Raw genomic sequence first — 19,340 nt, 5'->3', positions numbered from 1 at the left:
CCCCGAGCGCCCCGAGCGCTAGCCCGACGGCAACGGTAACGGTCCCGTGCCCGCAGTGTACCACCCGCTGCGCTACAACGCGTCGCGCGGCGGCTGCGCGCGCTCCCCCTGCTCGCACCTGTGCCTGGCGGTGCCGGCCGGCCGCCGCTGCGCCTGCCCCGACGCGCTCACGCCGCCCAAGCGCGCCACGCACGAGCTCGCCTGCGACGCCCGTGAGTACTCTGTCTTCTTTTTCATTCTAACGCCTTTTAATAAAGTAAACTCAACAAGTATCATCTCATTTGTATTTTTTTGCAGTCTTTTCTCTTGGTCGTTTCGCGCACTTGGTAATTAAATGTGAACGATTTTATTGTTTTTATTCATAATTTATGACATGATGTGCGAGGTTCTGTAGTTTTTCACACTCGTACGAGAGTAATCCTTTCGAATTTTCTAACGAATGTACCGCGTAGAGGTCGAAACAAGCAGGAGACTTAAGTGAACAAAACCACACCCACGGTTTGTCATTGTATCCGTACCGGGCGCCACAATTTCGCTCCTATCCGTCTGAACCTCGGCCTGGCCCGCAGCGGTGGAGCCGACGCGGCCGCTGCCGCGCGTGTGCCCGTGCGAGAACGGCGGCACGTGCGCGGCGGGCGCGGCGGGCGCGCTGGAGTGCGTGTGCCGCGCGCCGCTGCAGCCGCCGCTGTGCGCCGGCGCCGCCGCCAGCACGGCGCCGCGCGCGCCCGCCGCCGCCGCCGTGCTCGTGCCCGTGCTGCTGCTGCTGGTGCTGGCGCTGCTCGCCGGCGCCGCCTGGTTCTTCATCAGGAAGAGGCCCTTGTGAGTACCCCCTCGGGCGCCGCCGACGCCGTCCGCCCGGCACGCGACTGACTCTCGCCGTTCTCCGTTCCAGCGGCAAGGGCGGCGGGCTCGGCAGCCTGGCGTCGTCGCAGAGCGTGTCGTTCCGCGCGGGCTCCAACGTGGAGTTCGGCGCGGCGGGCGCGGCGACGCCGGCGGCCGACGCGTACGCGCTGGGCGAGCCGGCGCGCAAGGGGCGCGACTTCAGCAACCCCATGTACGAGGCCGTCACGCGCGCCGCCGCCGCCGGGGAGCCCGAGCCGCCGCTGCGTGAGTATCTCGAGGCGCCCCCTCTCGCCCGCCGCGAGCCGCCGCCCGCTGACCGCTCCGATCTGTCCGCAGCCGGCATCTACGAGGTGCCCGAGGAGCTGAAGGAGAAGGTGGTGTCGGCGGTGATCTCGCCGTCGTCGACGGAGACGCGCAGCACGAAGCGCACGCGCGCGCTGGACCCGGCGGCCGACACGGGCGTGGACACGCAGCAGCTGGTGCGGGAGGACCGCGACTGCTAGCACGAGCCCTCCCTATCGGACGAGAAGTCGGCATATCGAATTTTAGCGAGTCCCCCCCGTATTCCGGCGCGTCCGTCGCCGGGCCCCTGACGGCGGTCGCGGCCGGGGTGTCCGGGGGCCTCTATCGAGGCGGCCCCTCGCTATACATATTGAACGATGCGAGACATTCTGCAGTGGCACGCCGTATGATGTCGTGAACTCGGAATAGGGACTCCTACGAAATGGATGATAATTTTATACCAAACACTATCGATCTATATAATTTGATTACTACTTTTATACTTGTGAACTGTCTGAGACTAAATATGAATACTTTTCGAACGAAATAATTCGCTTAGAAAAAATTTTAGTCGATAACGCTGAGTAGACCAGTTTCGGTTGTTTTCTTGAACGATGTTATTTGTTTTATATTTTATGTTATACAAATATTCTATATTTTTCTGTTATAGCTTCCTCACTCACTTCTCTCCGGCCGTACTTATGTGTCAATATCTTTCTTTTATTGTTCGTCGTCGATCGAAATCATATCATAGCGTGATATAATGTCGTTAGATATATGTATATTATGAGAATTTACTATAGATTAGATTATGTCTCGTTTTACAGGGCCAATAACCGGAATGCCCAATGATGCATTCCTGAAACGAGTGTAAAGATTTAGTACATAATGTAAGTGGTGGGAATTGCGCCAGCGGCCGCTCTTTCGTAGGGTTTAGGTTCATTTGACAATAAGCGACGTAACTATTTAGAGAATAATTTATTTATTTCGTTATAAGACTATGTAAAATATAGCTATGTTGTGTTTTATAATTGTCTATTAAATGATAAAATTTTTAGATTTCTTTGTGGTATTGACGATTTGCCATAAAATGTGAGATGATATTTCTGTTGTTTAATGTTAAAATAATTATCGTCAATTTATTTGTTATGAAATCCTTTATCCAATGTAAATATGTGCTTTCAAATATGTGATGTACATTTTTAAATAAAAAATAAAAAAATATAATGTTAATATACTGGAACCTGTCATAATCTGTCATAAATTGTCTCAAATTGTAAGGTTCAAACTTTGACTGCTTTATTTTAAAAAAATATATGAATTTCAGGCAGATGAAAATTTAAATAGGTTAGTGTATAGTAAAGTGTGAGTACTTGTAAACATCACAGTAATTTTTATATTATTACAAATATGACCAGAAGCACATTAAGAGGATTAAATAGGTATACATTTGTAAAAAGTATAATAAAACTGTCAATATAATAAGTAAGAAGATGAAATATTTTTGTATTGGGATTATTATTATTAGTTGTTTGACATTAGTCGAGAATATTGTGTAAAAATAAATTAATTATGAAATTTATCCCTGTTATTTTTTTTCCATGAACATATAACATCTCTGAAAGTCACCTCTCAAATTAACTAATATTGATTTTAATAAAGTGCATAAAATTATTATTTTTAATATTTATAGAAGCAAAATATTTACCTAGGTAATAAAACTATTTTTTTAATATGTATCCATACACAACAATTTTATTTATAAATTGTAATGAAATTATATAGGTAGCAAAGGAGCCAACTTAATACCTACCAACTGTTTTGGGACAAAAATATGATGAATAATATTGTTCAAATATAATATATAAATGTAAAAGTTTAAAAATACCTAGTGTTGAAAATTGTATTTGCTAATATGGTTTTATTTAATGAAAACTCAGCACACTCGATTTTAATTGATTTGTATGATTTCAATCTACTGAAGTAACAACAAACCAACCCAAACAAGTCCCAAGACAAACAACCAGTTACCGTTGCCATGCTAGTTACAGTATATAGTAACTAGATTATACCTGCATGTAATAAACTGTTGAGTTGATTATTGCTTGACAAACAGGTTATCATATCAGGTTAATCTTATCAAGTGTATAAAACAAATATTAGGTAATTACATTTGCTAAATGGAGTTGCTAATTGATACATTTTATATTCAATGAGATGTTTCACTTATTATTAGCAACTATTTTATTTTAATGAAATTAGTTTTGTATATGTGCAAAGGTGGATTATAGTTTTAGTTAAAATTAGGTAAGTGATTATTAAAATTTCCAAGTGCTCGTGACTGAATATAATAAGTTTAAGCTTATATTTCAATATAAACATAAAAAAATACCTAAAGGATTAGTAAGTGTTATAATACAAATAATGGATATCTAAAAGTATATATAATACAAAATATTACCAGTTGATTTAAATTATTGAGCCACTTAATACTAATTCATCATCACCTTAAAATTAAAGGATCACCTTGAATTATTAGGGCTGTTACACACTTTACACATTCTTTCCGCTAAAATATGTGGTTATTACAGGGCAAAGACGAAGAAAAAAATATTTTAATTCTGTATGGATTTAATTGTAAATATTTGTCAAATATATTTGATGTTTTTCTTCTTATTGTTTATTTTAATACATACGTTTCTGGCTTAAATGTTGCCATAGTCGTTACTAAACGTCAACAATATATATTTATAAATAAATAACATAGTACCAGCTGTACTATTATTATGGACAGTATTTAATAAAACTTCATAAATAGTTATTTACGTAACATTTATGAGCTGTCCACAAGACGTCTTAATCTATGTGAAGTGTTATCCTACACTTGCGTGTCTTTCAAATTTGTAAATCAAATTGTCATTTACTGGATCTTATTTACGTAATAATTCGTTTTAGTAACACAATTCTTGGATAACCTTTTCAAAGGTCAACGTTAACTTATAACGTTAGCTCATTCTTTAATTTAATGCAAGTATTGTGTTCTTGTCTTCGACCTCAGTTGATAAACAATTCTTGAACGAACATTATCGATTAGAGTATTACAATACAAGGTACGGCCCTTGAGGTAGGCAATAACCGGTATCCTGTTATCCTGCTCTAACTATGTCACAATTTCACATTTTTAATTAAAAGTGATCCCTTTTGTAATAATATTTGATGATTAAAATTCTTAATGGTGTTTATTTTGCTACGTTTTTGATGGAGTGACGTATTTAGAGTAGTGTCACTGATTACAGAAAATGTCATCAATGAGGATCATGATAAACCGCGCCGCCGCCAGTCGAGTTTCGTCCAGTGTGAGGAGACTAACAGAGCCGGTGGAACGGGCAGTATTATTATCGCAGAACACATCAAACAATTTAAGAACTATGGCTTCAAAGGCAGTAACGATAGAAAATATTAACCCAAATATTTTAAAATTGGAATATGCTGTACGAGGACCGTTGGTAATTCGAGCAGCAGAAATTGAAAAGGAATTGGAAAAGGTAAGAATTATACTAATATTAACACTTAATAATGAAAGTATATGTGAAAGTAATAAGCATTTGAAAGGTTTTTGTAATGTGTTAACGAAATACAGCCTGCGCAATGTGAGTTATTAAATACAAGGTCGATCAGGATACTTACATTCGGTCAAATAAAAAAATAACTAGCAGTTTGAGTAAAACAATTTTACTATGAAACTATAATTAATGTATCACACTTCCTTTTTTATTTAATGCAAATGTTCGCTCGTGGGAAACTTTTTAAATTGGTCATAACTTGCTAATTTAAAACTTAATGACATGCTATATATAACAAACACACGCAAATACATCTTTATGATATTGATTCTAGATGTGATATAGCTTTAAATATTAGTTTTAGAATTGATGTATATTGATAGATAATGATCAAACTCTCCTTAATTTTTTGCTTATCTTAATCATATCTTACCATTCACTTTGACAGTCTGTCTTGATAGTGCTCGTAAATGTATTTGCATGACCAATAAAGATTACTTACCGAATGTGAACGGCACATCTGGATCAATACATGTAGACCTTGAAAATAACTAATGATTCTATTTATTAGAGTGCTATGGTAACAAATATATATACAGTTGAACAGCTGCTAATTGTGTCCATACAATCTGATGCCGCATCCAATAATAGAAAATTAGAAATAGACTTAGGGAAATTACAAAACACTAAGACTGATTCTATATTTGTTACATTTAATGTTTCAGTATATTTTCTTAAATAAATATTTGACAATGTTTTTATAACTTATACATTCTGTTGTGTTTATTGTTTGTTTGACTTACTCTTCGGTCTAGTCGCCTGTTGATAAGGTTGCTAAGTCGCATTTACAAAAATTAAATGTCTAAAAAAAATCTTAGTAGCTCCCTGGAAGTTGTTTGTCTATTTATTATTTCTATTATTGAATAAAGATGGTACACATTCTGGAGTATATCATTGGTATTACATTTCTTGTTATCTGTTAGAGTTACATTTGATGAGATTTTTACAAAATAAAATACATTAAATAAATTAATATTTTATAATACACAAATATTGGCTTAATTGGAAACTCTTCTCAGTAGAATCTAGGTTTTGGTGTGTGGGTAGTTTTACAATTATCAATTTATCTAGTCAAATGAAAATTCAGGAGTTATTGCAAAAACTTAGTGATTTAAACTTTAGTGAACTAATCTTACATTTTGAACTGCCCTGTTTAAAATAGATAATTTTTATTTTTGGTGCAGTTTTCTCAGTAGTCTCACTATAGTTTTGGCAGTAATGAGTGTTTTTATTATATTTTTATTAGGACCTTTTGCTATTTTATATTTATGTAAAAAAATCTTTAATAAAAAAAACTATTTACTTGAATATAAATTAAGCAAACACTCGACTAAAATAATGTTACGTAACTAGGAACTTCAATAATTCATACAGACTGCCAGGCAATTGGAATATTGCAGGTCCTATCGTGAAAACTATGCTTATGACTCAATGTAACCTTCCTGGCGCAGGGTATTGACCCTATGGGATATTTTAGTTCATTCCTAACTGCTATATATGAACTTAACACTATTTTCTATGTAATAATAATTGTAGTGGATAGTAAGAAATATAAAATCAATAAGTGTGTAATCTGTTTTTGTTAAACATTATTCTTTAATATTTTTAATATCAAACATATTATTCATGCACTTATTACGCTTAATTGGAGCGGAAAATAGCTTTATATTACTTTATAATAAAATCAAAACCATGCATTACAAGTATTTCATGTTACATTAATGAACTGATAGCAAAGAGAAACAATTCACTTGATAAGGGAATACAAATGAGTGTTTGTTTTGTAATATCATTGGAAACTGTATCATTACCAAGGTATGATTTTTACTATTATTATCAACTGCCAGTATCTGTTAATGTTGCATTTTGTGGTTTACTTTAACAACTGGTGGTATTTATTTATTATTGGTTACCAATAATTGGTACCAAACATTTAATCCCATATTGTTAGCCAAGTATTAATACTCTATACTGTCTTCTAGTTTGTAGGGTGAGTGAGCCAGTATAATTACAGACACAAAAGATATATCGTAGAACATGTCCTATGACTGAGGTGGTGGCTATATGTAATGAATGGTATATGTTTCTGTGGATGAAGGTACTACTTTCAATTAGGTGGGCATTTGCCCTCCTGCCTGTCTTATGTAAATAAACAAAGAAAATCAGTAACAATGTTTTGCATCCTTTAGTTTAAAAATGTTATGTATGCATATTGCAAAATGAATTATATAATGACATAAAATTGTCTGGATATTAACTTGAAACCTTCCATCAACAGTTTCGTGTTTCAACCACTGTATTAGCTCCGCTTTATACCTATAGATTCCAATGAAAGGCATACAGATAAACAACTGTGACCTTGAATTAACGTGACATCATTGGTCGAGATCTAAAATAATTCATGTTATTCATTATGGATTCGTGATAAAATTGATTTTCGAATTTCGAGTGTTTATATTGGAAGTTTTTGTAGTAGAAATTAAAATAGTCGTAAGTCGTTAGACGGCACAGTGTTGTAATGTAAATATATCAATCAAGAGCTGTTTGTAGTGCATAATGTATCCGAGCTACATTATGCACTACAAACAGATATAATATAATATGTAAATCAAAGGTTTGTTTATCTTTATTCTTCCTGCCAATGGAATATAGTACAGTTATTACAGCTATGATTTATTATCCGACGGTGTTATTCCATGTTTGCTAATGAGCCTCGTTATCTGTTGCCGTGTTTCGAATTTACCATGACCTTGAGTCAAGGTCACTTTCTGATATGTATTTCGATGTATGTCGGTTTATAAATAAATTTCGTTCACCGACATATTGAATAGGAACCTTTGCTGTTATGTGTAGGTATTCATATTTTATTATGTTAACTATAAAATTTAAAAATATATCTCGGGATATATGTGTATTTAATAAGTTATTGTTAATGCATTCTTCCTTGGGCAAGGTGTGTGCGACGATTATATTATGTACCGTTTTAGTGTAACTTTTTTTTGTGTAAAGAGGTTCTTTTTTGTCACTTCTAATGCCTTTTACGGGGTTTAGACTAAAAATTTATTTACTTTTTAGGGTTCCGTAGCCAAATGGATAAAAACGGATCCCTTATAGATTCGTCATGTCTGTTTGTCTGTCTGTTCGTCTGTCCGTCCGTATGTCACAGCCAATTTTTTAAGGGTTTCCCATACTTAGAACTGAAATTCAAAAATATTTTTATCATCAAACCCATACGTGTTGGGTTTGGGTATCTATGGATAGGTCTTTAAAAATGGTATAGAGGTTTCTAATATCATTTTTTTCTTAACTGAATAGTTTGCGCGAGAGACACTTCCAAATTGGTAAAATGTGTTCCCCCCTCCCCTGTAATTTCGAAATTAAAAGAATGATTAAACTAAAAAAATATATATGATGTACATTACCATGCAAACTTCCACCGAAAATTGGTTTGAACAAATTCTAGTAAGTAGTTTTTTAATACGTCATAAATCATAAACCGCAATTCAATCAAATCAAATATAAAAATAAAAAATTGAATTTCATAAACATAAACCTGGTTATGTTTATGAAATTCAATATGATGATAATAATGATGCTACGGAACCCTTCTTAGGCGAGTCCGACTCGTACTTGGCCGCTTTTTTTTTTGTTCGTATAGGGTCACCCGATTGTAAGTGATCACTTTCGCCCACAGGTTTTGACTCAGAAATGTTAACCATTACTTACATCGCAAGTGCGATAAAGACCTCGTTAACTAAAAAAGTATCCCTTGTGCTTGTAATTACAGTAGCTCACTTACGCGTTAAAACGGATGTGACATACTTAATTCGAAAGGACTAAAATTTGATGTTGAATCGACCAATGTTTAATGTTTTTTTAGAAAATTGCGATCGTCCCTCTTGCGATCTCCCGATGACACAATTGAGTAATGATTATTATCAATTTTCTTAACGTTTATCCAATGAAGCAATCGTTGCATCACAACTGATATGCCATCTTGTTAGATATAACAATACTCGTGCGTTAGATAACTATGATATCACTAGAAATGTTTTTGTAATAATTCATACCAATGGTTTTATTTTACATGGGTAGGATAATGGCACATATGATGGTAGAAATTCTCGCTGTAAGAAATATTATCCTTTCTAAGACCTAAGGGATCTAAGATGTTATGTCCCTTCCGCCTGTAGTTTCATTGGCTCACCAACCCTTAAAGACGGAACCCAACGATACTAAGTATTGCTTTTTGACGATAGAATATTTAAAGAGTGGTTGCTAACTACTCTAGCCCAAAGACCTACCACCAAATATAGGGTATTTTGATAAAACTCAATATGGACGTAGCCTAAAAGAGTTTTGTTGTTTTCCACGACTTAACTCGCACGCAAAACTCAGCAGCAAATGAAATGAGGCGTTTTTATATAGTTTATTTTTACAGGGAGCAAAGAAGCCTTTCAAGAAAGTGATCAAAGCTAACATCGGAGACGCCCACGCGATGGGACAGGTGCCGATCACGTTCATCAGACAAGTGAGTCATTAATCCTAACGTAAAATGTCGGTTATAATTAAAGCAAGCTAGGGATAATCTCAGAACTTCTTAATAATTATAAGATTTTAGGTTTCGTGAACAAGACATTCGTAGATAATGTCGAAATATCGAGCTCCATCGAATAAAAATAAAAAAACATGGTAAATATCCCGTTTTAAATACTGATAATTCTGAATAATTATACAATAACACGTAATTTGGATATCGATTGGGGTGGGGGTCTGGTTTTTACGCCCCTATTGCATCACACAGTTTGCTAGTCATTGGCGTGGCTTGTCGTACTTGTAAACATGTGTCGCGTGTTTCTGTCTGAAGGTGTTGGCATGCGTGTCGCTCCCGGAGCTGATCGACAAAGCTGACTTCCCGAAAGACGTGAAGCAGCGAGCTCGGGAGATCCTCGGTGCGTGCGGGTATGTCGATTTAGTGTACATTATAGCAATTAATTGACGACCTCCGTGGTCAAATGGTGTGTACACTGGTTTTCATGGGTATGCCACTCTAATGTCCCGGGTACAATTCCCAGCCGAGACGACGTAGAAAAAATTCATTAGTTTTCTATGTTGTCTTGGGTCTGGGTGTATGTGGTACCCTCTTTACATCTGATATTTATTAAAAAATCGGATTTTTTCGAACCCTGCATGGAATATAATTTATCTACGACGTGTATGAAGTTTTAATAATTGTACGACGAGTGCCGCTACTCTATCTTACGATAATGTTTCAGTGTTATCATCGTGTTTGACGCGCTTTATTCAAAACAAATCAATCTATGAAATATTTTATTGCTTGAGCGAGCGTTCGATAAGGAAATCGTACGTCCTCTCCTCTCGAAGTCGTGGATTATTACACCACGATTCTCTATCACAGAATGACTCGATCAAAACGATTGAACTTGAATTTAAATACGCCTACCTACATATACACGTAGGACCAAACGCTCCAGAAGTGTTTGACTGGGTCCCGAAACGTAACCTTAGCTAGGGTATTGTTAGCACCGAACTATCGAATTCAAAGAAGCGAACCAACAGCGGGCGCTCGGTGGGCGCGTACTCGGCGTCGCACGGCATCGAGCTGATCCGGCGCCACGTGGCGCAGTACATCGCGGCGCGCGACGGCCACCCGGCGCGCTGGCAGGACGTGTGCCTGTCGTCCGGCGCCTCCACCGCCATCAAGAACTGCCTGCAGCTGCTGTGCAACGACATCGGCGGGAAGAAGTCGGGTGAGGCACGCGACGTTTGAAACTATCGTAATGGCGTTACGAAACTACATCTCACGACTCGAGCTGGATCACGATTTGTAACTTTATCTCCATTGAAATTGATTTTAATGAGTGTCTGCAAAGTGTTTGTAATAATGATACTGTTACGGGCTTGTTAATGATAAGCATATTGGCAAACGGGCTGCCTGCAGTTGAGTGACCACACTGCTCATAGTAATTCGTACTGTAAGAAATATTAACCCTTACATCGCCAGTGCGGCAAATACCTACCATGAACTTGTACTTCGCTTCTGAAAGTCAACCGATTACGTCATCGTTGAACGCGCTATTTATAATATAATTATCTCAAATTAAGATTCGAAAGTCAATGAGACTAAGGTCTATTTTAGTTTGCGAGACTAATACACGTCGATCTTTTCCGACCTACAAGTTGGACATTTAAGCTAGATTATAAATTACTTGGTGGATCGATAAAGACCAGTTTAGTGTATTAATAATAAAGTAAACGACATTTGTTATAAACACATGTTTGTTTACTGATAATGGCTCGTCGAGGTGAAAAGTTCACATTTATCTATTAATAGAACCTAATTCCATTGTATTGGACATTGTAAAGTATACTTAGCACATGTTACAAAGCACAAAAAATAGACTAAGATTTTCAGTCTTCATGTACGTATGTATGTATAAGAATTTGTTTATTTCATAACTTAAGATGGATAGGATGTATACAGTATACGTAACCGTTACCATCTTTACCATAGGGCACATGGGCCATGTGCCCAGACCCCCATCCTGAGAGGGCACCTAAGAACCAACAATTTCTTTCACACTTTTGTTGTCACGTTGATTGCTATGTATATTTTCGAAAGTGATATATGTATTTGTCAAAAACAACTAACATATTTATCAAATTGGTTATAAAATAGCCATAATATTGTACAACCAATCAGATTCCTACGAATATACGAAAATTATCGTACCGTTTATTTGAAACTATACTTAAGGCCTGGCCAAAAGCAAATTATTTGTACATGGTATTAAATATCTAGCAAAAGGTCCCTAAATTCATGGGTACCCTAGGGCCCCGGCATAGCTTGAGACGGCTCTGTACGTAATTGGGGTATATTTAAATCATCCCGAGGGTCACTGGCTATTATTAAGGCTGGCATTAATTCATTGAGGGCATTCGTGATGTTTGCAATGTAAAGAAATGATTGTTATTGGTTTCTTTCTAAAATTTCCAATAAAAGTAACGTGAAACGTAATTATTTCCTCTCAACCGCTTGAAATAAAGTTGCACTCCATTTGTTTACGATGTTAGTGTTCGTTTGTAATTAAACGTTCCGTAATCAGGCTTTATCTTTTACTTGATACAATCTGAGAGCTATTTACGAGATCAGAACTAACCAAATCTGGTTTACACCTGATATCAGCGTTTATTTACGTTCTTAATTTTTAAATTCCTTTTTATTTTAACTATATTATCGGATTGTTAGTTTAGTGTCATACTTAAAGTAATCTATATAAATAATGTTTATCTTTGCATTCATACGAGAAATACTAAAAAGCTGTGTAACTTTTAAAAATGGATACCCGAGGTGATTAAGCTCTATTCTCTCACATGTTTGAACCAAGGGCGTCGGGGTATGCGGTGCCATACGCTACCCACAGAACCAACGAGGCAGTAAATATTGAATGATCAATATTCAGAATTCATAAACTCACCAGACCTGCAATAATAATTTCATATAAAATTTTAAATTGAAAGGATTGAGTATTGAGCTATTTTAAGTTTTATGTCATTAGACATAATTACTATATTACCCTGCACTGGTAATCTACACATAAGCAGCTGCCTGGTATAGCAATTACAAGCTATTGTATTGCAAATGTTTACACAATACAAAGATAGTAATTTACTGTAAGGTGTGACCGTCTCCGTTCATTAAAACGCGCTTCGAGCTGCCTCATAAATTAGCATTTTTATTTTATGATCGAAGTCATGGACTCTTTATCTGATACTTTCACGTTGATATGAAACAAGAGGTTAGTTAATAATTAAGACAATTACAAGAATTTATAAATTTATATTTTAGAAGATTAATTTGGTTTGGTTTGGTCTGGTTTCATATATTCTACCCAAAGAACCGACATAAAATTCTGTAGTGTAAAATTAGTACCGAATATTAAAAATATATAATTACTACTCACAGTTGAAAGATTCTGCTTGAAAATAACGAATAGTTACTCATAATTTTATATCTCGTAACTTAATTAAACGGTTCCGAAATATTTTTCCAGGTGTAATGATCCCGATCCCCCAGTACCCGCTGTACTCTGCATCGCTGGCTGAGTACGGACTGCAGCAGGTCGGCTACTATCTGGACGAGAGCTCCAACTGGGGCCTCAGCATCGAGGAGCTGGAGCGCTCGCTGAAGGAGGCGCAGAAGACCTGCAACGTGAGGGCGCTGGTCGTCATCAACCCCGGCAACCCGACCGGACAGGTGACTTGCTTTGTGCCTGCATCATTGTCTAAGGGCTAAGGGCAGCAGATCCCGAGGTCCCAGATTCAATGATTTTTCTATCGAAAATATATCGGTAACAGCCCTAGTAGGTAATCTGGAAGTTGGAATTTTGTACATTGCCTCGAAAAGCCCTAAATGCCAGAAAAGCCGGTGGTCCTGTGCTATTTTGACGACCTCCGTGGTCGAGTAGTGTGTACACCGGTTTTCATGGGTACGCCACTCCGACGTCCCGGGTTCGATCCCCGGCTGAGTCGATGTAGAAAAAGTTCATTAGTTTTCTATGTTGTCTCAGGTCTAGGTGTTTGTGGTCGTCGTTACTTCTGATTTCAATAACACACGTGCTTTAGCTACTTACATTGGGATCGGAGTAATGCATGTGATGTTGCCCAGTATTTATGTATTTATGATTGACTTCCGGTCGTATCGGATATGTCGCCCCATGTGATTCCGCGGGCGCGGCAATAGGGAGCGCAGGCGCGCAGTGACTGAGGTGTGCGCGTGCGCAGGTGCTGACGCGCGCCAACATCGAGGCCATCATCAAGTTCGCGCACAAGCACGGCCTGTTCCTGTTCGCGGACGAGGTGTACCAGGACAACGTGTACGCCAAGGGCAGCCAGTTCTTCTCCTTCAAGAAGGTACGCATCGCTTCTAATGCTACGATTTATGCTAAATCATCACCAGCTGTGGGGTAGCCTCATCGGGAACAGTCTACCCCCCTCTACTCGTATCGTAGATTCTGTCACCTAGGCCGCTGGCCTACGAGGCTGCGGTCGGCATTCCGACTGATTCGGCACGCAGGTGCTGTGCGAGCTGGGCCCGGAGGTGGAGTCGCTGGAGCTGGCGTCGTTCATGTCGGTGAGCAAGGGCTACATGGGCGAGTGCGGCCTGCGCGGCGGCTGGATGGAGCTCGTGCACATGCAGCCCGACGTGCAGCAGCACCTGTTCAAGTGCATCTCCGCCATGCTGTGCCCCACCGTGCTGGGCCAGACCGTCGTCGACTGCGTCGTGAGTACCGCCACTACTACTACTTAAAAAAAAGAACGATGACCAATGATGACAGTCTATGTATGTTGTTTTGTGTTCCTTTATTACGATTATTATGGAAATCTATTATTTCTTGAGTTTGAAGTTTTTTCCGATTTGAGAATACTACGTTTCAAACATACGTGAACTTTCGTTGTAAAAACCGACCTTTGAAGACACACCACTCAAAATTTTTTTACACATTTAACGATTTGCTTCCATATAAAATAAAACAACGATGCCCGTACACGAACACGGAGTAATAACTTAGCGTCACCCAGGCGAAACCGCCGGCCAAAGGCGAGCCCTCGTACGAGCTGTGGATCAAGGAGAAGACGGCCGTGCTGAGCTCGCTCAACGAGCGCGCACAGATGATCGCCGAAGCCTTCAACAACATGCAGGGCTTCAAGTGCAACGTCGTGCAGGTGCGACCCCGGCGCGCCTATACATATATATATATACGAGTATACACACTCGACGGCCGCTAACGCGTTCGTGTCCGCAGGGCGCCATGTACGCGTTCCCGCAGATCGCGCTGTCGGAGCGCGCGGTGGGCGCGGCGCGCGCGGCGGCGCTGGCGCCCGACGCCTACTACGCCTCGCGCCTGCTCGAGGACACCGGTGCGTCTACCTCTACGCACTCTACGCACTCTACGCACTCTACGCACTCTACGCACTCCGAGACCCGAGTCTTGTAGCCGAGTCATATGCACCCCGTCTCGTCTCTTTCGATACTTTTCATTTCATTTTATACTACCTTTAAATTTAATCGACCCCAGTGCTAATAGCCTTTCGATACTGAGCTTAACGACCTCCCACTTTTTTTTTGCTTATGAAAATGTATTTATTTGATTACGAACACTCTGATCTCGAGCTCCTTCCCCGCAGGTATCTGCGTGGTGCCCGGCAGCGGGTTCGGCCAGGCGCCCGGCACGTACCACTTCCGCACCACCATCCTGCCGCAGCCCGCCCTGCTCAAGGAGATGCTGGCCATCTTCAAGGACTTCCACGAGAAGTTCACGCGCGAGCACGCCTAGGCCCGCGGGCCTCGCGCGCCGCCCGCTCCGCCGCCGCGGGGCGGGGCCTCCCCGACTGAGTGTGAATATAGAGGCTTCACGTTTAGTCTCGATTGGCAATGTTTCGGATTTGTAGACCCGTTTATGCAGTGCACTTGATTTGTCGTAAATACTAAACAAAAAGCAACATTGTCGTGATGAATATATAGATATATAAATGCAATTGTAAACGGTACGATTGTAAAATTAGCGGTCGGTAGCGTATATCCTGGAGTCTATTAAGGATAATGGTCAATTTGAGAACGTCTCGACATTTTTCCATATTTGTCAAAAAATTCACGAGGTAATCCGTGCGGCAGAAGTAGCGACAGCTTAAATTGTAATAAATAAATACTACCTAAATAGGGCTAACACCCAGCACAAGCTTTGCGCTTATCGGTAAAGCTTTAATATATATTGAAAGCCATCGGAAAAATGTATGCAATTATGGCAACCCTGAAAAGACATTATGATATAATCTGTTGAAACGAAACGAAATACAAAACTTTAGTTAATTTATATCTTACCTAAATTTATTCAATATGTTCGAATGGATAAGTCCAGTTGCTATAAATTTTTATTTTACAATTATTTTTTATTAATTTAAGTTTTGCTTATTATATTGTTTAAAATAAAAGTTTGCTCACGTTTACATCGTCGCAATATAAGATGGTAAAATATAAAAGTACCATCAGTTCGGAATGTAGATTCTACTGTGAGCAACCGGCAGAGATTCAGTAATTAAATGTTTTAATTATTTAAATTACGTATATTATTTACTAAACAACTCAACCATGTTTTTACTATGTATGAAACGATTTTATCATATAATATGCTACTAATATTGTATAAAGTATTATGTAAATATTTGCCACTTGTACATCATTGTTTGAAAAGTAATGCTCGATATGAGATTTAAAATTCATATATTTTTATTAATTGTTGTTATTTTAAGCACTTTTTCATTATATTATTCGTGTAATGGCTGTTATTCAAATCTCTTAGTTGATTCGTTTTATTGTTAAACTAACTCTGCTTATGTTATAATTTTAATTGCCATTGTTGAAATTAAAACTTTGTAAGATAATGATGAATATAATGACGGGTTTATAATTGTTTATATAAGATATTGAATACATACAACATTTTTATTTACAAGTGATATAACATTAAGGTTTCGGTTTTCCTAGTCTGCGACCAGGTCTTTGGGTATTAGGAATTTTACCACGGGTTTAATGTTTAATCGGAATTCCAAAAGTCATTTATTTTTAACCATCCGTGATTTTTAACTATCGTTTTCGATCAAAGGTAACTCGTTTACTTTAAATGTACTCAGTCGAGTTAATGTAACCTTTAAAATTTTCTGTCAGTATGTCGGTCATACTTTGCAAGATAATTTAAAGTTCTACACAATCGAGTGAGTTGAAATTTAGCGCAGTCGGTGCCAGTGATAATATAATCTAGTTAACTAAATACCGTAATTTCTTATAAAATGATTAATAATAATTTTGTTTAAGATATTTTATTTTTATTAACTTTTCGCATATTCAAAACGTTACGAATGAGTTCAATTCGCACAATTCAGTTTCGGTATAAATTCTGCCACGACGCATTTATAATAAATGCAATTATATTTGTTGTTGTTATTGTACTCTGTATTTGTATTTTATATAGTATTGTATTGTGTACTCGTGTCGAGAGGGTGACATTCCGGTGTAGTGATCGGATTGAAATTATATCAGCTAAGCCGTCGTTATGTTGAAATAAACATTGAGAAAATACAATTGTTTTATTTTTAAATAAGTTGTCATATTTGATTATTCGGAGACTGCGGGTTCGTCTTTGCTGGCTCCGCCGAACTCATTTCATGTTCGTAGTAAAGAAAGTTATTTCAAGGAAATTTGTATCGCTGAATTCTTGAGAGAATTAGCTTCATACTTCTAAAGAATACCCACTAAACGGCGGTATCGACTCATTACCACATCTAACCAGCCCAGGAGCCCGAAAAAATTTAAATATTCAAGTAGACATTGCAAGATATGAGTGAATGAAAGTACTATACGTATCTGATGCAGCACTCAATGGGAGTACATTAATATTTGAGTATGAACTTATTATTAATAATAATTATAAAGTTTGTATCGTTTATTCGATAGACATAATCGTATGATCACCATCCATGAAAGGGTAGGTGACAAGACGGCGATGGAAAGATACAGACTCTGCGGAAATGTTAGGGGGGCTCTCTCTACCTCGGGTATTGGAAGCCCGCGTAAGCAAGAGATTCCGTAACGGAGTGAGTACTGCTGGTTTTTGTTTAATTATCACTATTGAGTGCTTGTCTTGTTTAATGATTACTACAAGAGTCCAGCAGTATAGCGGATCATATAGCCTATCAAAGCCTTCTGCGTACTGCTAAATATTATATCTCAGAATTAGCCAATTTTACTACTATGATAGTTGTTCCAAATAGTTTTCAATGGGTATTTCGATGTCTCGGCACTGGCGAGCCCCATTTATCAACTTAGTGTGGGCCAAAGTACGTAAATGTATAACTCATTTACATAATATGGAAGCCAAACAAGGTTTGAATCCAGGGAAACCAAAAAAGGTGATAAAACGGAAACGGATCTTCAATATAAAAAAATAGTTAAATGTTTCTTGGTGTAACATGCCCTTTAGTGTCACTGTATGTAAAAGACCTTACTGCTTCCTTTTTAGAGACTAGTTAAGACCGCAAGCCATCAAAAAGTAATTTTATTTGTTTTTGTATGTAGATCACGTGGAGCTATTGGTGATGCGCTAATCTTTGCGGTTGTCAAATCTCAAAAAGCAAGCATTTGTGTACAGTAATATGTATACTGCACAGTTGATCGCACTTGACATTGGAAATCGTGGCCGAAATCGGTCGTGGGGATACCGTCATCAATATTAATATGTGAATGCACCAATAAATTAGCCAGTGACGTATACGGCACTATAATCTAATGTCAGAAGCCGAACACGGCTAAATACAGAAATCCCCGACTACTACTAATATATAATTTGGATTGAGTAGTAATTAGTACTTAACTACTACTCAGCATTATTTCGTATGCTATAAATATCACAAATTGTGAAATACAGAGAGCGAGCGATAATTTGAAATAAAAAAGTATTTCCGTTTGAAATAAATCGATTAATTTTGGACACAATAGTATTTAAATCTGATAAATTGTTGGAACGCGAAATGACAATTGAAAAAGCAATTTGCAGCAAACAATCAAAAAGAGGGAAGGAGGGACCGATTGTGTCGGAAACCACAAAGGGTGTTTTTTTAATTGCTTGATCGCAAATGACCACAGCGTTCAGCAGGGACGATTAAATGAATTCTTAGAATCTTATTTTTTCAATCTTTGTGTATAAATTACATTAAAAAAACCCGATTCATCGGAGTAATGCTGCTAGCATTCTTGACACTATTCTTATTTGTATATATTTAAGGACTTAATAAAAAAAAAAAAAATCAAGCATTGGAATATTTTACGCATTTCAGAATTTATCAAATCGAAATAAATCTTAGTCGTTTATATAGTAAGTAAGTTTTATAAAGATTAAATAAGTATTTATACTAGTCTACACAACAACTTTAATGTATCGATAAGGGGACGAGTGTGCTATACTTTAAACGTGAGAAAAGTAGTTTTATTCAGTTCGTAATCGCGTCTGGTGAAGTACCGCGATAAGGAAACATCTTAGGACCTTGGACCTCAAAACTGTTTTAAACTCGCATTCAATTCCATTGTCCAAATTTATAGTATAAGAAAAAACAATTGATATTGTTTTGATGGATGCGTTTCGCATGGTTTCTAAGAGTGCACTTATTCTTAGTAAACTTAAACAAAAAATAAATTTGGTAATTATTTATTATTAACTATGATATCTATTCCGTTAATTTTGGAGACGTATTCAGCCAAAAAAGCAATTGTTAATATATCAATTACAATAAATTTATTAAATTACCCTTATGACCTTTGACATCGTAATTATAAATATGTTTTAAGTTTTTATTTTAAATTTCTGAAGTCGGTTATTAATTTGTTTTGTTAGAATTAATTTTATTTGCATCGTAATGATCTCGTTATCGATTTCGGCTATCGCGGCAGACGACAATTATGCGGGAGATATTATTATAATAAATTAATGCAGGCCGGCAATCACAGGGACTAGAATTTTC

General features: G+C 37.9%; 2 protein-coding genes across 4 annotated transcripts in view; both read left to right on the top strand.

Annotated features, from left to right (window-relative positions):
- LOC125069575 (low-density lipoprotein receptor-related protein 2) overlaps nucleotides 1-1,562 on the top strand; it is a 177,674-nt gene extending 176,112 nt beyond the window's left edge. Inside the window, exons 24-27 of one of the 2 annotated variants that reach the window (XM_047679107.1) lie at nucleotides 57-212; nucleotides 570-819; nucleotides 893-1,107; nucleotides 1,180-1,562. In XM_047679107.1, coding sequence (XP_047535063.1) covers nucleotides 57-212; nucleotides 570-819; nucleotides 893-1,107; nucleotides 1,180-1,346 — 788 coding nt within the window. In that variant the 3' untranslated portion in view covers nucleotides 1,347-1,562. The other variant, XM_047679108.1, reaches the window with a different exon arrangement.
- A 2,370-nt stretch (nucleotides 1,563-3,932) lies between these two features.
- On the top strand, nucleotides 3,933-15,413 carry LOC125069134 (alanine aminotransferase 2-like). Of its 2 annotated transcripts, none has more exons than XM_047678514.1 (11): nucleotides 3,933-4,235; nucleotides 4,422-4,670; nucleotides 9,190-9,279; nucleotides 9,616-9,710; nucleotides 10,329-10,519; nucleotides 12,824-13,026; nucleotides 13,554-13,682; nucleotides 13,846-14,052; nucleotides 14,352-14,495; nucleotides 14,576-14,690; nucleotides 14,958-15,413. In XM_047678514.1, exons 2-11 carry the CDS (start codon nucleotides 4,425-4,427, stop codon nucleotides 15,104-15,106), a joined length of 1,569 nt encoding a protein of 522 aa, XP_047534470.1. In that variant the 5' UTR covers nucleotides 3,933-4,235; nucleotides 4,422-4,424; the 3' UTR covers nucleotides 15,107-15,413. The 2 variants fall into 2 exon arrangements, with proteins under 2 accessions (XP_047534470.1, XP_047534471.1); XM_047678515.1 differs by having other exon boundaries at nucleotides 3,933-4,249.
- The last annotated feature ends 3,927 nt before the right edge of the window (nucleotides 15,414-19,340 follow it).

This window comes from Vanessa atalanta, chromosome 15 (genome assembly GCF_905147765.1).
Source record: "Vanessa atalanta chromosome 15, ilVanAtal1.2, whole genome shotgun sequence".
In the NCBI taxonomy this organism is placed as follows: domain Eukaryota; kingdom Metazoa; phylum Arthropoda; class Insecta; order Lepidoptera; family Nymphalidae; genus Vanessa; species Vanessa atalanta.
This window is presented reverse-complemented; position numbering and strand designations above follow the sequence as displayed.

Bases quoted from the DNA above. Each gene is read 5' to 3' on its own strand.
- LOC125069134 (XM_047678514.1), top strand. From the start codon at position 4,425: ATGTCATCAATGAGGATCATGATAAACCGCGCCGCCGCCAGTCGAGTT. The intron at 13,027-13,553 runs GTGACTTGCTTT...GCGCGTGCGCAG, and splicing joins CCGGCAACCCGACCGGACAG to GTGCTGACGCGCGCCAACAT. The intron at 13,683-13,845 runs GTACGCATCGCT...TTCGGCACGCAG, and splicing joins AGTTCTTCTCCTTCAAGAAG to GTGCTGTGCGAGCTGGGCCC.